The 14781-nt window shown below is 35.7% G+C and overlaps 1 protein-coding gene across 4 annotated transcripts in view; it reads right to left on the reverse strand.

Annotated features, from left to right (window-relative positions):
• The window catches only part of LOC112057909 (solute carrier family 41 member 1), a 116050-nt gene that overhangs the window by 38909 nt on the left and 62360 nt on the right, over positions 1-14781 (reverse strand). For 2 of the 4 annotated variants that reach the window (XM_052889198.1, XM_052889197.1), the window contains one exon: positions 7873-7965. In XM_052889198.1, the coding sequence (XP_052745158.1) occupies positions 7873-7963 (91 nt within the window). In that variant the 5' untranslated portion in view covers positions 7964-7965. Of the gene's footprint in view, positions 1-1513; positions 1741-4509; positions 4594-7872; positions 7966-14781 lie in introns of those variants that run through there. The other 2 variants (XM_024098521.2, XM_024098522.2) reach the window with 2 other exon arrangements.

Here is a 14781-nt window from a genome sequence, read left to right on the forward strand (position 1 = left end):
ATCATTGTATTGTCATCAACGAATTTGCAAGACTATAATTTCACGACTTCGACAGATGTAATAATAATTTGCCTTTTACATAGTTAGAGTTATAAAGTTATGCATTATGCTAAGTGCTCATTCAATACAACCGCCTGAATAACTTTGAGACGTGAAACGTAATGATTTGTATAGGAAATAATATATAACAATGGTTATTCCTGCTTTACATGATGTCATGCTGAGCATTACCTTCATGACATAGTCTATTCATTGTATAAAAATAGCTGAAACAGTGAGATTTCATCTTGAGATTATCTTTCATGATTCGTTATCAACCCATATTCGGCTCACTGCTGAGCTCGAGTCTCCTCTCAGAATGAGAGGGCCAAGGCCAATAGTCCACCATGCTGGCCCAATGCGGATTGGCAGACTTCACACACGCAGAGAATTAAGAAAAATCTCTGGTATGCTGGTTTTGCTCACGATGTTTTCCTTCACCGTTTGAGACACGTAGTATTTCTTAAAATGCACACAACTGTAAAGTTCGAAGTGCATGCCCCGGACCGGATTCGAACCCACGACCCTCCGGAATTGGAGGCAAAGGTCATATCCATTGGGCTATCACGGTACTCCTTTCGCTTTCATGATTTCACGGCCTAATACAGGGCCTCCCTTATGACTTTGAAAACCCCACTGCTTCTCTGCGGGTTGGCGTACTTAGGGTGATAACGTTAAATTTATTAATAACCACTATCAGATGATTTTATTTATTCCTTACAAGTTAGCCCTTGACTACAATCTCACCTGATGGTTAAGAGATGATGCAATCTAAGACGGAAGCGGGCTAACTTGTTCGTAGGTGTAGGATGAAAATCCACACCCATCTTTCGGTTTCTACACGACATCGTACCGGAACGCTAAATCGTTCGCGGTACGGCTTTGCCGGTAAGGTGATAACTAGCCACGGCCAAAGCCTCCCACCAGCCAGACCTCGACCAATTAAGAAAATCTCAATCGGCGCAGCTGGGGATCGAACCCAGGACCTCCGTTTTGTAAATCTACCGCGCATACCACTATGCCACGAAATCCGTCAAAAATTCATTATTAGATTATGTAAGATTAGCTAAAATGTTTTAAGTTACTCTTTAGGTTTGAATAATTTGATAATAATCGTAGAATTAACCATAATTCGAGTACCTATACCTAGTGTGAACGGTCTACGTTCCAAAAACCCTCTTTTATAATATCTATACTAATATTATAAAGCTGAAGAGTTTGTTTGTTTGATTGATTGAACGCGCTAATCTCAGAAAATACTGGTCCGATTTGAAAAATTCTTTCAGTGTTAGATAGCCTATTTATCGAGGAAGGCTATAGGCTATATATTATCCTCGTATTCCTACGGGAACAGGAACCACGCGGGAGAAACCGCGCGGCGTCAGCTATTTGTTAGATTATAATCATGATGGTTAAAAAAAACCTTTAATAGGTTTCTATTCAAATAAAAACAATAGTTTTTTATAATATTTACCGAGTATAGTGTACCCGTGCATTTTCCTCCAACACTTTCGGAGAGCAATCTCCAAGCTGTGACTAGCATAAATTTTGGTCATTTTCACTGTTTTTCACAAACACACGACTACTTGCAAGCGACTCTTCACATCGGTTTACCTAAACGCACTACAATTATCACAATGGAATTGTTAACACAAAAAAATTTCGCTTCAAACACTTAATACGGACATTGATTGGGTTTTCCTAAGAAAAAAGTATTGGAGAAAAAGTTTTATTCGTTCACAAATCACATTTCTTTGGTCCTCAATCAAATCAAGGGTAGCTAACTGTCACTGTCTTAATTAATTTAATAGTTTGTAAAAAAAGTTTGTATAGTATTCGAAATAAAATCTTTTCATTTTTTACTAAATTCGCGGAGGATACGTTCTGTAACTGTGTCGGGAATACAGATACCATGAATATGGAATGGTATTTTATATGGGATCCTATGGGATACGTTCTTGGGTGACAAAATAAAAAACAAATATATAAAGAAAAAACAATTAATTGAAGTTATTGATTAATTATTATCTTCAATCTTAGACAAGTTTGAAGAATTTAGATTTTTTCTTGCTTCTATTCAGAGTGATTTTAAGCAGTGGCATTCTTAAACCATCCATTCGCAATTTCAGCAATAGTTATTTGCAAGTTAAAGTTTAAATTTGCAGATTTTACGTCAGTTTTATCAGTCAGATCCGCGAATAACGAAATATTTAGCCGCGAATATAGAAATTGGGACGCAATTTTTTAATCCGCGATTAGTAAAAACGTGAATAAAGGAAGCGTGAATAAGGAGTTTTTAGTATATTATTATGTAAGTAATTTTCTACTTATATAGGAAAGAAGATAAGAGAACTAGACGGCTGATAGAAAAGAAGCAAATGGAAGTGTTGTGCTAACCCTACTTTTTTATGAAGAAAGAAGATAAAGAGAAGTCAAGACCAACGAATAAATGGGTGCAGTGTAATGATATTAAATACTGCTAGATGTGTTACTAGCGCATGAAAAATGAGGCACTTAAAAGAGGAAAATACACAACTCAGTGTTAGTTGTGGTCAACAACGAACGACTAAAACTAACTAACTACTAACTAACTTTCCGGTTCTTATTAGCCATATTAGCACCTTGGGACCTCAATGTACATCAAACCAACTATATAACATAGTTGTAAGCTTTTTAGCCATGATAAGTCAATAAACAATCACGCCCCTTTGTTTTCATAGTCACGCCTAAATCAATTGGATACCTAATACAAATCACGACGAATGGCTTCATCATATCATACTGATTATGTCAAAATTGTATGATTCATAATCCGTGCAAAAATAAAGGATTAAAAATTTTAAAATTACAATGTCATGCTTAATTTGTTAGCATTACTAATTAATTACGTAGACTGAGAAGTAAATAGACAAAACGTATAGCAACCAATGCAGTGCGTAGACAGAGAAGTAAATAGACGAAACGGATAGCAACCATTGCAGTCTCTTAAAAAGAGACTAACTTATGCGTGGACTCTGTAGAAAAACAAGGCTATTCGATATTAGGTGTCATGATGCGTGCCGTTTTTTCGGGCACAACGACGGGTCAAAAATGTGTAACAATTTTATTTATAGCGCATTAGTGCTTATAATTGAAAAAAAAAAAAGAAAAACGTAGTGTGAACAAACAAAAACGCGCAAAGTTAAAACCTGAACTTGTTGCTTATTATAAGATAGCTTAAAGTATATATCGAATATCTTCTGACATAATAATGACACGGCAATCAACTGTTGTCTATTTATTTATCTGTCTACGAATTAAACTAAAATGAACAAAAGAAGACAAACACTACGGACTACAGGGTTTATCATTGACAGTTTTGATTTAATTCAAACTTTTTAGGATAGTAGAAGTAATCAATGTTTTCTTTTAAATCAGATGTACCTATACGAGTACAACGGCATTTAAATAAATGTCGACTATGGTCATTATCAAAACATGTGATAGGGATCGTTTTAAAGTACCTACCTCTCTTATCAGGAGACCCTGACCCTGTACTAGGCCATAAAAAATAGATTTAACATAATGATAAATTTCAAACGATATTGGCAGATCAAAAACACAAAAAATACGACAATTAAAAATCTGTTAGATTAGTTTAGTGCTTAGATTATAATCTAAGGTTAAGTGTCACTTTGAATATTATGTAGGTAAAACCGAATGCTCCAAATTAGTCTCAGCCTAATTTCGTACAAAAACTTGTATATTCATTATAATATTACGTAATACCTACTGATTATTACTATTAATAAATTAGGTGCAATTGCTTTCGTTTACTTAAATCAGTGGCAGTGATTAGCTACGATTGATTTTTTACCATTAAACCAGTTAAAAATGCAGTTTTTTTTTTATATTTTTACAAACACTTTTAACACACTTATTAATAACGCACTAAAATACTCTCTTTTTATTATATATATATTTTTTTTTTTAATATTTATTCATAAGTATTCATATTTATTATAACAGAGACAAATACTATAACTTGGGTGTAACTTTTTACTTTTTGTAAGTGATTGATTGATTGACCTTGATTTTTTACAACGGTTTCAAATCCTTTGTATTTTTTAACAAATTATAATTTTACTTGAAAAAAATTCATATAGAAGACATTTAAACACAAATCTAATTTTTTTTTTTAAATTTTTTTTTTTAAATTTTTTGATTTAAATTCATTACAAGTTCTAAATTCTTGATAAAAAGTATCTCATAACAATTCTTCACATATTCTAAAGACATATTTTAGCGTTTTTAAAGAGGTGAAAGTAAAACTTTTTCTCGAAACTATTTCCTTGTACTAAATCACAATCTTCTACAAATACTCAGAAACTAAAAATCTCAACTTGACATTTACAGATTTTAAACACTTTTTACAGACACTTAACTCCTTAAATTTGTATTTTACTCTCTATAACTTGATAATATACATACATCACTTTAAATTCCCTATAAATGAGTTTTAGTTAAACGTTCACAATTTTTAATTCACATTTTTGTTGTACGTCAGTCAACTATCGCGAGGTACGTCCAAATCGAAGTATTCAAATAAAATTAAGTAGCTACATTCACTTTGCAAATTTGACATTGAGGTTTTGTAATGATAGAACAGTTTACCCACTTTGTTTACGATTGATAATGACTTTCTTGTTTATACAGATATGTTAATGAAGCGATTCGTTTTGTATGTTTTAATTGGTGGCAGATAAAGTTATCTTTGCGAAAACTTAAAATGTAATCCACTTGTTAGTATTAAGTATAGTTTAAAAGGTTTTGCCCAATATTTCCGCGTACAGCTGTTTTTATTTTTATTTATTTATTATTCTACATAAACATATTTAAATTAAGCCTAAACATAGTGCAACACAAACCACAGTTGGTTTTACTGTGCACTGGTTATTATTACATAATACTAGAAAAAAATAATTAACAAACAAAAAGAGATCAAACTTTTGGCTGGTGGGAGGCTTCGGCCGTGGCTAGTTACCACCCTACCGACAAAGACGTACCGCCAAGCGATTTAGCGTTCCGGTACGATGTTGTGTAGAAACCGAAAAGGGGTGTGGATTTTCATCATCCTCCTAACAAGTTAGCCCGCTTCCATCTTAGATTGCATCATCACTTACCAACAGGTGAGATTGTAGTCAAGGGCTAACTTGTAAAGAATAAAAAAAAAAAAAACAAATCAAAGAACAATCATTAATAGGTAGTTAAATAAATATCATAATTATAGTGTGAGTGAATCTATACTATTAATATATTATGGTTGGTGATGTTGTAGGGGGCTATTTCTTGATCTACTAAACCGATTTTGAAAATTCTTTTACCAATAGAAAGCCACGTTATTTGTGAGCGTTAAAGGTAATACTTTATTTCGGTATTCTCACAGGAATGAGAACTACGCGGTGAAAGCGCGGGGCGTCGGCTCATTTGATGTATATGACTATCTTATTTCACAATTGTTGTAACTAACTCTTTCCTTATACTTAGGATACATAATTTTTTTCTAAGAAATTTTTAGTAAAAAATCGAGTTAAAAAGTTGGTTTTAATATAATTGGTATTTTCTGAGAATACGGTAATTATCATTAACATTTCATAGTTGTCGTTATCACCGCTTAGCCCGCCCATCCGCATTGTAGCAGTGTGGTGGCTCTAAGCTCCATATACCTATCTTTTAAATATAATAATAAATAGACATCTTAATATATAAATGCGAAAGGTCTTTCATCACGAAATCTCAAAACCACTTGAAGTACAAGGATGAAATTTGGCAGGGAGGTAGTCTATATAGTTAGAAGGTATCGTATCGACACCGCATTGCAGCAGCGTGGTGGCTCTAAGCTCCATATACCTATCTTTTAAATATAATAATAAATAGACATCTTAATATATAAATGCGAAAGGTCTTTCATCACGAAATCTCAAAACCACTTGAAGTACAAGGATGAAATTTGGCAGGGAGGTAGTCTATATAGTTAGAAGGTATCGTATCGACACCGCATTGCAGCAGCGTGGTGGCTCTAAGCTCCATATACCTATCTTTTAAATATAATAATAAATAGAAATCTTGAAAGCCGCTTGACGTACAAAGATGAAATTTGGCAGGGAGGTAGTCTATACTTAGAAGGTATCCGCTAAAAACGGATTTTGCGATAGGGCCGGATTAAAGAGGTCTAGGTCTAGAGGTCACTACTAAACATTACACACATAATATAACTATTTGACGGCCTCCGTGGCGCAGTGGTATGCGCGGTGTATTTACAAGACGGAGGTCCTGGGTTCGATCCCGGCTGGGCAGATTGAGATTTTCTTAATTTGTCCAGGTCTGGCTGGTGGGAGGCTTCGGCCGTGGCTAGTTACCACCCTACCGGCAAAAGACGTACCGCCAAGCGATTTAGCGTTCCGGTACGATGCCGTGTAGAAACTGAAAGGGGTGTGGATTTTCATCCTCCTCCTAACAAGTTAGCCCGCTTCCATCTTAGACTGCATCATCACTTACCATCAGGTGAGATTGTAGTCAAGGGCTAACTTGTAAAGAATAATAAAAAAAAAATAACTACTTAAGATATGTATAAGACTATTTTATTAAATTGCGCTGAAAAATGTTTTATGTAATGAATTTTATTTTTAAGCGACTTCAAAAAGGAGGAGGTTCTCAATTCGGTCGGTATTTTGTCTTCTTGGATTCTCAGAAAATGTGAAGAGACTTTCATTTGATTTGATGAATACAACATATTTATAAAGACAAGGACTAGTCATAATTTTTAATTGTATAGCTATTAGAGAAAGTTAGCTTAGGTTACTTATTGTATTCTTTCTCTTGTTCGTTTTTCCAGGACACAAACTAAAGAGGTGACTCGTAGAAATCTTTTAACGCCATCTAGTACAGATTTGAGAAAACAACATCAAACTGACACTGCCGAGTTACTAACTTCAAGGATTTTCTTAAAAGATAAAACCTAATAGTCTAAGGGCCAGTGAACCCCAGACCTTCGTCATTTTATAAAAGCTGAAATGTAATAGCCATAAGGGGTCCTCTTTAGGATTCCGTAGTCCACAAAAAACCCATATAGTTTAGCCATGTCCTATCCTCCGTCCGCGGTTTTCTTTACAACTAGTTTTCTTTTTCGGGAACCCTAAAAATTATCTTGATGCAAACAAAGTAAATATTTCATTTAAACGTATAGGTATGTACTCCTCGCTTAGATATATAATATTAAAAATGGCTTTGCTTAACCGCCAACATCCGTTGTGCCTTATTGTCTATCATTAATGCGGTATTTTTAGGGTTCCCAACGTACATAGTACAAAAACGGAACCCTTATTTTTATGTAAAGTTACACTTACATTGTTGAAGAAATTGTTCGCTTAATGATAAATACCTATTGTAAAACTATAGGACGCGTGATAGTCCAATGGATATAACCTCTTCCTCCGAATCAGGAGGGCGTAGATTCAAATCCGGTCCGGAGCATGCACCTCCAACTTTTCAGTTGTGTGCATTTTAAGAAATTAAAATTTTCAGAGAGAATTTTCTTAATTCTACGTGTGTGAAGTCTGCCAATACGCATTTGGCCAGCGTGATGGACTATGAGCTTAAACCCTCTCATTAACAGAGGAAACTCGTGCTCATCAGTGAGTTAAATATGGGTTAGTAATGATTATGATAATGATGAGACACGTGATATTTAATTTCTTAAAATGCTCATAACTGACAAGTGGGTGCATCTTGCAGGCAGAGGTCATATCTACTGGGCTATCACGGCGTAGCTTATGTATTGTGGTGATCACTTACCGCTGATAGTGAATATGGGGTTGCCGTTGACGTGAGGCGAGTATGATTCGACTTTCTCAGAGGGCTTGATGACATCGGGTGCTCCAACCATGCCTGGAACAATGACAAAAAAAATTAAAAATAAATCATAAAAACCTTCTTACTATATGTAAATATTTTTTTTCTTTTTTAAAGGAATATTTGCCATATCTTTTAAATGTGACCAATATTCCCATTCCCCTCCAACTAGTCGGGAAAGACTGTGCTAGGTGTGGGTACGACAATAGACCAACGGGGCGGGGATCGAACCACCACCCCTCAGTGATGAGTCCGACTGCTCTTACCGTTGAGCTATTGAGTATTGAGAGTTGAGTCGGCAGTCTCCAAGTGTCATACGTATTAAATTATGCATATTTATATAATTACTTTGTACATTATTTTTGAGTAATATAATTAATGTTGTAAAATTGGAAAGGCTTTGAAGATTCCCAACGAATTCAGTCTGAAAAGCCTACAATATAATAGATCTACATAATGTCTATAGAATATTAGCACAGTACAAAACAACGTCGCCCCGCCGTCTGTAGACTTACTCGTACTATTAAACTATTAACATATAACATTATATATATTTATAATCAGAATTATTCATAATTTATATTTATAATCATTATAATATATGAGTGACTCAAGAGAGGTACCTAAGTAACTATATTATAAGCTTCCAAGAACTCCAAAAAAGTAAAAATCTCAGATTTATATTTAACAATCATCGCACTAGCAATGTAAGAACACATTCATATTTTGTTAATTTAAGCGTAACTAATAAAAAAGTTGTAATTTTTTCTGATTTTTCTGATTTTTTAATAACTGTATTTTTATTGTTTAAATCACACAAAACAGATTCCCCGTTTCGTCCCTCCCTTCATTTTATTTTCGTCCCTCTTGAGAAAACTAAAGTATAGGTGTATCACAATTTCAAAACTTATTTTTTTTAAAACTTCTAACTCTTTTTGTTTTTGAAATGTTTTTAGGGTTCCGTAGTCAACAAGGAACCCTTATAGTTTCGCGATGTCCGTCTGTCTGTCCGTGTGTCCGCGGTTTAGCGCAGAGACTATTATACTACTAGGAAGTTGTAAATTAGAATGAGTATGTACTATGTAGGTATATTATAAATGTTAAGTCCAAAAATGAAATCTTGAATTTTTTTTTTAATTTTAACATATTATTTAAAATTAAATGTTAAAAATCATTTGCAATGAAAATAAACCCTTTTTATGGGGAATTATTTAAAACTTTTGCAATTTTCCAGCCCAAAACTCAAATTTTTTCAAACTTTTTCAAGTCTGGTAAAAAAATGTTGCAAAAAAATAAAGCACTTATTAACTAAACAACATAAAGAAAAGAAAAATAAATTACTTTCATCACTTTTTGTGTCCGAGATTGTTTTCGCCATTTTGGAAAAATGCTGATAATCTTCAATCGCAGTGGCTTATTCACTGTTCATCGTACGAAACTAAATTTTCTATAAAAAAATCGTCCAATTTTGTCCATCCGTTTCAGAGCTACGGTATCACAGACAAACTTACACATTCACTTTACTCAGAAAACTTATTAAAAATATTAATTGAATTTTACTAGGTTAAGCAAAGCACACTTGTATGGAAAAAGTCAGTTTTTGTACTAAAAACTAAATTAAAACCAGATTATCCGTTTCAGAGTTACAATGTCACAAATAGATACACAGATATTTGTGTTTGTTTTATTACCCCTCTGTTTGGCTTGAGGGTTTATGAAACAATGAAAAAAATGGATTTGTTCATGCTTATTAAATAGGTCGATGGATGCGTCACACTATACGTATCTTTTAGATTAGATACTTACAGGTGACGAATTTCTGATTTTTCATGTGATCTTAGATCCTTTTTAGGGTTCCGTAGTCAACATTTGTGCTTTAGGTTAATGCCCATAGAATGATCACGCTGGACTTGCGGTTTGGTCATTCGCAGGGCTAGATTTTTTAGCACCCGCATTGTCATGTTCTAACCTAACCTAACCTAACTTTAGATTAACTAAATTATACTTATAATTAACATTAACGACATTTTACTAATGGAATAACAGTTTTTGGACCACAACAATGGAATAACGCACTGGCCAACCCTCCGATTTTCTTTCATTTTCTTTTTTCTTTGATTTGTCCATTTTAATTTTTAATAATTTTTTTATTGTGCCCGCTGTAATATTTTTGTAACTCTATGGTAAATTTATCCTGATTGACAATTTAACGGTTTCACTTCCGATAGATTATAATATACCGAAAAATAACACGTTAAATTGCAATCAGTATTTTCAGTTCACAATATGACGGCAGATTATAATATCACAAGTGAGATTATAAACTAACGTATTTTTCTATCTAACGGTGACAGATATACCGCCATTAGCCATTAGTAGTTAATAGTTGCAGGGAGCCGCTGGATGCTGGCGGATCGAGACCGTTGTCACAGTAGATATAAGTTGTGCTTGGAGGTCGATGCAGGAGGTCTGTGTCCAGCAGTGGACGTCTATCAGCTGATAAGGTAAGGTAAGTCAATAAGTGAGCTGTGATAGTCGGAATGCAAGTTTCAAATTCGGTCCCCATATACCTCCAGCTTCTCAGTTATTAAGAAATTAAATATCACGTATCTCGAATGGTAAAGGAAAAACATCGCGAGGAAACCAATCCGCATTGGAACAGCGTTGTGGACTATTAGCCTGGAACCTTTGTAATTTCGCTATATCCGTCTGTGCGTGGTTTATCTCTCCTCTTCTCTATAGAGACTGGTTTACAAGACCATTTATTAAAGATTAATATAAATTTTCCACTTTTCTGCGAAACTTTGTTCGTTCATTATCAACCTTCTACAAATTATTAGAAAACATGAAATAAAGATGAATTAAATTGATTGAGTCGTTTTTTAACTTGAGATTATAATCATTGAATTAATAGGTTGGTTGTTGGTTTTTTATAATGGTTACAGCATAAATACTGAATAGTTTGTCTATTTTCTCTATTATCATCATCACATCAGCCGATGGACATCCACTGCTGGACATAGGCCTTTTGTAGGGACTTCCAAACATCACGATACTGCGCCACCTGCATCCAGCGAATCCCTGCGACTCGCTTGATATCGTCAGTCCACCTGGTGGGGGGTCGACCAACACTGCGCTTACTATGCCGATGGACGTTGGGGTCGCTTTGGGACCCCAACGTCCATCGGCTCTTCGAACTATGTACCCCGCCCATTGCCACTTCAGCTTCGCAACTCGTTGAGCTATGTCGGACTTTGGTTCTTCTGCGGATCTCCTCATTTCTGATTCGATCACGCAGAGATACTCCTAACATAGCTCGTTTCATCGCCCGCTGTGTGACTCTGAGCCTTCTTATGAGGCCCGAGGTTTGGTTAACTAACCAATCGATGCGTACCACCAGACCAAACCTCAGTCAATTTAGAAAATATCAAATCCTAAACTGACCCGAGCTTTTGGTAGGTGGGAGGCTTCGGCCGTGGCTAGTTACCGTACCGACAAAGAAGTACCGCCAAGTGATTTAGCGTTCCGGTACGATATTGTACAAACCGAAAGGGGTGTGGATTTTCATGCTCCTCGTAACAATTTAGCCCGCTTCCATCTTAGATTGCATCTTCACTTACCATCAGGTGAGACTGTAGTCAAAGGCTAACTTGTTAACAGTAAAAAAAACTGGGAATCGAACCCAAGACCTCTGTGTTGAGAAAAGGTCGTCAAAATGTATGTGTCATCCTAGCTTCTATAATATGATTATGGTTTAAATTTGTTTGATAGCTGACATGATCGATGCTATACATGATAAAGATCCGATAAGCTAGTCCGAAGATATCGGTGTTTTTCTAATTATGATGTAAAGAATTTTTGACATAAAAGTATTTCGAGGTGTCACAAGTCTCAAGAAAATAGACAGATAATAATCTATACTAATATTTTACAAAGGAAAGATTTGATTGTTTGTTTGTATGTTTGTTTGCATTGCTCTGAAACTACTTAACCCCTTTAAAAAAATCTTTTACTATTGGTAGTATACGGGGATATAATATAATTTATAGTACCTTATTACTATAAATTATATTATATTCCCGTATCCCTACGGGAACGGGAATCACGAGGGTGAAACCGCGCGGCGTCTGCTACTCCTGAGGAGTCCCTCAGGCATATTGTGTCCGGGTGTTCTCACTTTGCTAACGGTGAATACTTGCATATACATAATCAAGTAGCCAAGATAATCCACCAGCTCAGTTTTCAGTTGCTTGCTCTTCAGTATAGCCTTATCGATTTTGAGATACCTTACTAAGGTACGATTCAGCGTCAGTTCTTGAAAATAGCAGTGCATTGCTCTACTGGGACCGAACGATTATCACTGACAGGTATATTGTTGCCAATAGACCTGATATAGTGCTAGTCGATCGGTCAGTGCGTCGTGCAAATTGTTGATATTACTGTTCCACATGATGATAATATGGTTAAAGCCGAAAAGGAAAAAGTATCAAAATACTTGGACCTTGCTCGCGAGATTACCGCCATGTTGAATGTTTAGTCAACTATTATTCTTCCGATAGTTGTTTCAATCAATGGTCTCATAGCGAAAAGCTTCGACCAACACCTCGAGAAGCTTTCATTTAACTGTTGGATCAAGAGTCGGATACAAAAGTGATTCTTGGAACGGCGCGTATTGTGAGGAGCTTCCTCACTCTGGAGCCCTCACCACCGGTTGCTTGGGCACTCAAATGTCCCGCAGCGGGAGGGTTGATTATTTATTTAAATTTTTATTTTTATACCAACATTGTTAAAAATTAAAAAAAATGACTAAATGCTACAGTCAATTACAGATTTTCCATAGTTAGGCCAACATAATAATAAACCACAATCTGAAAATACATTTAATGTGTGTATGTCGTTGAAAACAGTGCCAAGCGTCTATTTAGTTTCTGAAATTCCGTAAGTTATCGCAAGTAGGTACAACATAACTCGTAGGATAATTGGTAGAATTATTTAACAAGAGATTATCAGTAAAAATACCTTGGCGGAAACCATACAACGTCTTTGACACTGGCACGTTATTGGAGCGGAAAATATGTGATTCAGTTACACCGAATACCTGACGCCTACGAATAAATTGGGTCAAGGAATATTATTTAGATATAGAGGACGCCCGCGACTTCGACTGCCCTTAGACCCCTAATCCAGCCCTTACAGTAGTATCGCTGTAAAAATGGAGTAACTTCTCCCGTTTTCCCAACATTTCCCTTCACTGCTCTGCTCCTATTGATCGTAGCGTGATGAAAAGTATACTATAACCTGCCCAGGAGTATGGAGAATAATTGTACCAAATGTTTCGTTAAAATCCGTCGAGTAGTTTTTGTTTCTATAACGAATATACAGATAGACAGAAAAAAAATTTACTGATTGCATTTACCTAAATCTTCCTTACGAATTACTATATCTGTTTGTGAAAATTTCATGAAAATCCGTTCGTTAATTTTCAAGTTTATCGCGAACAGGCAGAAACTAGTGTTGTGGAGAAGTTTGTTTATAGCTTTATTAATCGAGTAGGTATCTTCAAATGCCTTCGTTAAAATGAAGAAATGCAATCTACAAAATAATCCGGTCCGGGGAATGCACCTCCAACTTTTCAGTTGTGTGCATTTTAAAAAATGAAATATCACGTGTCTCAAACGGTGAAGGAAAAACATCGTGAGGAAACCTGCATACCTGAGAATTTCTTAATTCTCTACGTGTGTGAAGTCTGCCAACTGGGCTATTGGCCTAACCGCTCTCATTCTGAGAGGAGACTTGAGCTCAGCAGTCAGCCGAATATGGGTTGATAATGACGATGATGATGATGAAACTATGCTAAATGTCTGTATCCGTGGCGCAGTAGTATGCGCGGTGGGTTTACAAAACGGAGGTCCTGGGTTCGATCTCCAGCTGGACAACTTTTCTTAATTGGTCCAGGTCTGGCTGTTGGGAGGCTTCAGCCGTGGCTACCACCCTACCGGCAAAGACGTACCGCCAAACGATTTTTCATCCTCCTCCTAACAAGCCCGCTTCCATCTTTAGACTGTATCATCACTTACCATCAGGTGAGATTGTTGTCAAGGGCTAACTTGTAAAGAATAAAAAAAAAGAGAAAAATCGAGTCTGAACTGTAAAGCGTCATTCATACATGGCTAGTTAAGCTAATTTTAGTCCAGATACCGAAATGCCCTCGTCCTTTAAGCAATTGACTCATTTAACCGACGACGCGAAAGATGACACCACAGCAATGCTTCCCATCCGGCTGACCGCATGATATACCATACTATCAGACAGTAGCGTGCACAAGGTTTTTGACTAGGGTATGCACTTTAGGTACGAATTGTACAAAATGAGAAATTCCTCCTTCAGTACAGGTACGTGAGGAATCCTCAGGGTATGCATTGCGTTTATGCATATATGAAGTGCACGCCACTGCTATCAGATATTCTTCTGACTGCTATCAGACTTCGTTGATGTGAGATTGAGTTCGTATAAGCGCTGAGTTACTCTAGTACCTAATAGGTACATTTGGATTTTTAGCTTTTAAGTTTTCTACAAAATTTTCTACTATTAGACATGATACTTGATGATATTGTAGACAATATTTAGGTATTATTTTTTAAATAACTTTCGTTGTTTACAATGTGACTAAAATCTAAATAAAATTAAGACAAATACAGTTCGTTTCATGTAGGATGGTGCGGGTGACAGTTCGTTTTACTCTTGAAAGTTCACGATAATAGTACGTATTATGAACGTCATACAGACTGTCACCGTACCCATGCTATCTGAAAAACACATTAGCAACTTTTGTCCGCCTCAGTTTCGGAGCGC

This window comes from Bicyclus anynana, chromosome 25 (assembly GCF_947172395.1).
Source record: "Bicyclus anynana chromosome 25, ilBicAnyn1.1, whole genome shotgun sequence".
In the NCBI taxonomy this organism is placed as follows: domain Eukaryota; kingdom Metazoa; phylum Arthropoda; class Insecta; order Lepidoptera; family Nymphalidae; genus Bicyclus; species Bicyclus anynana.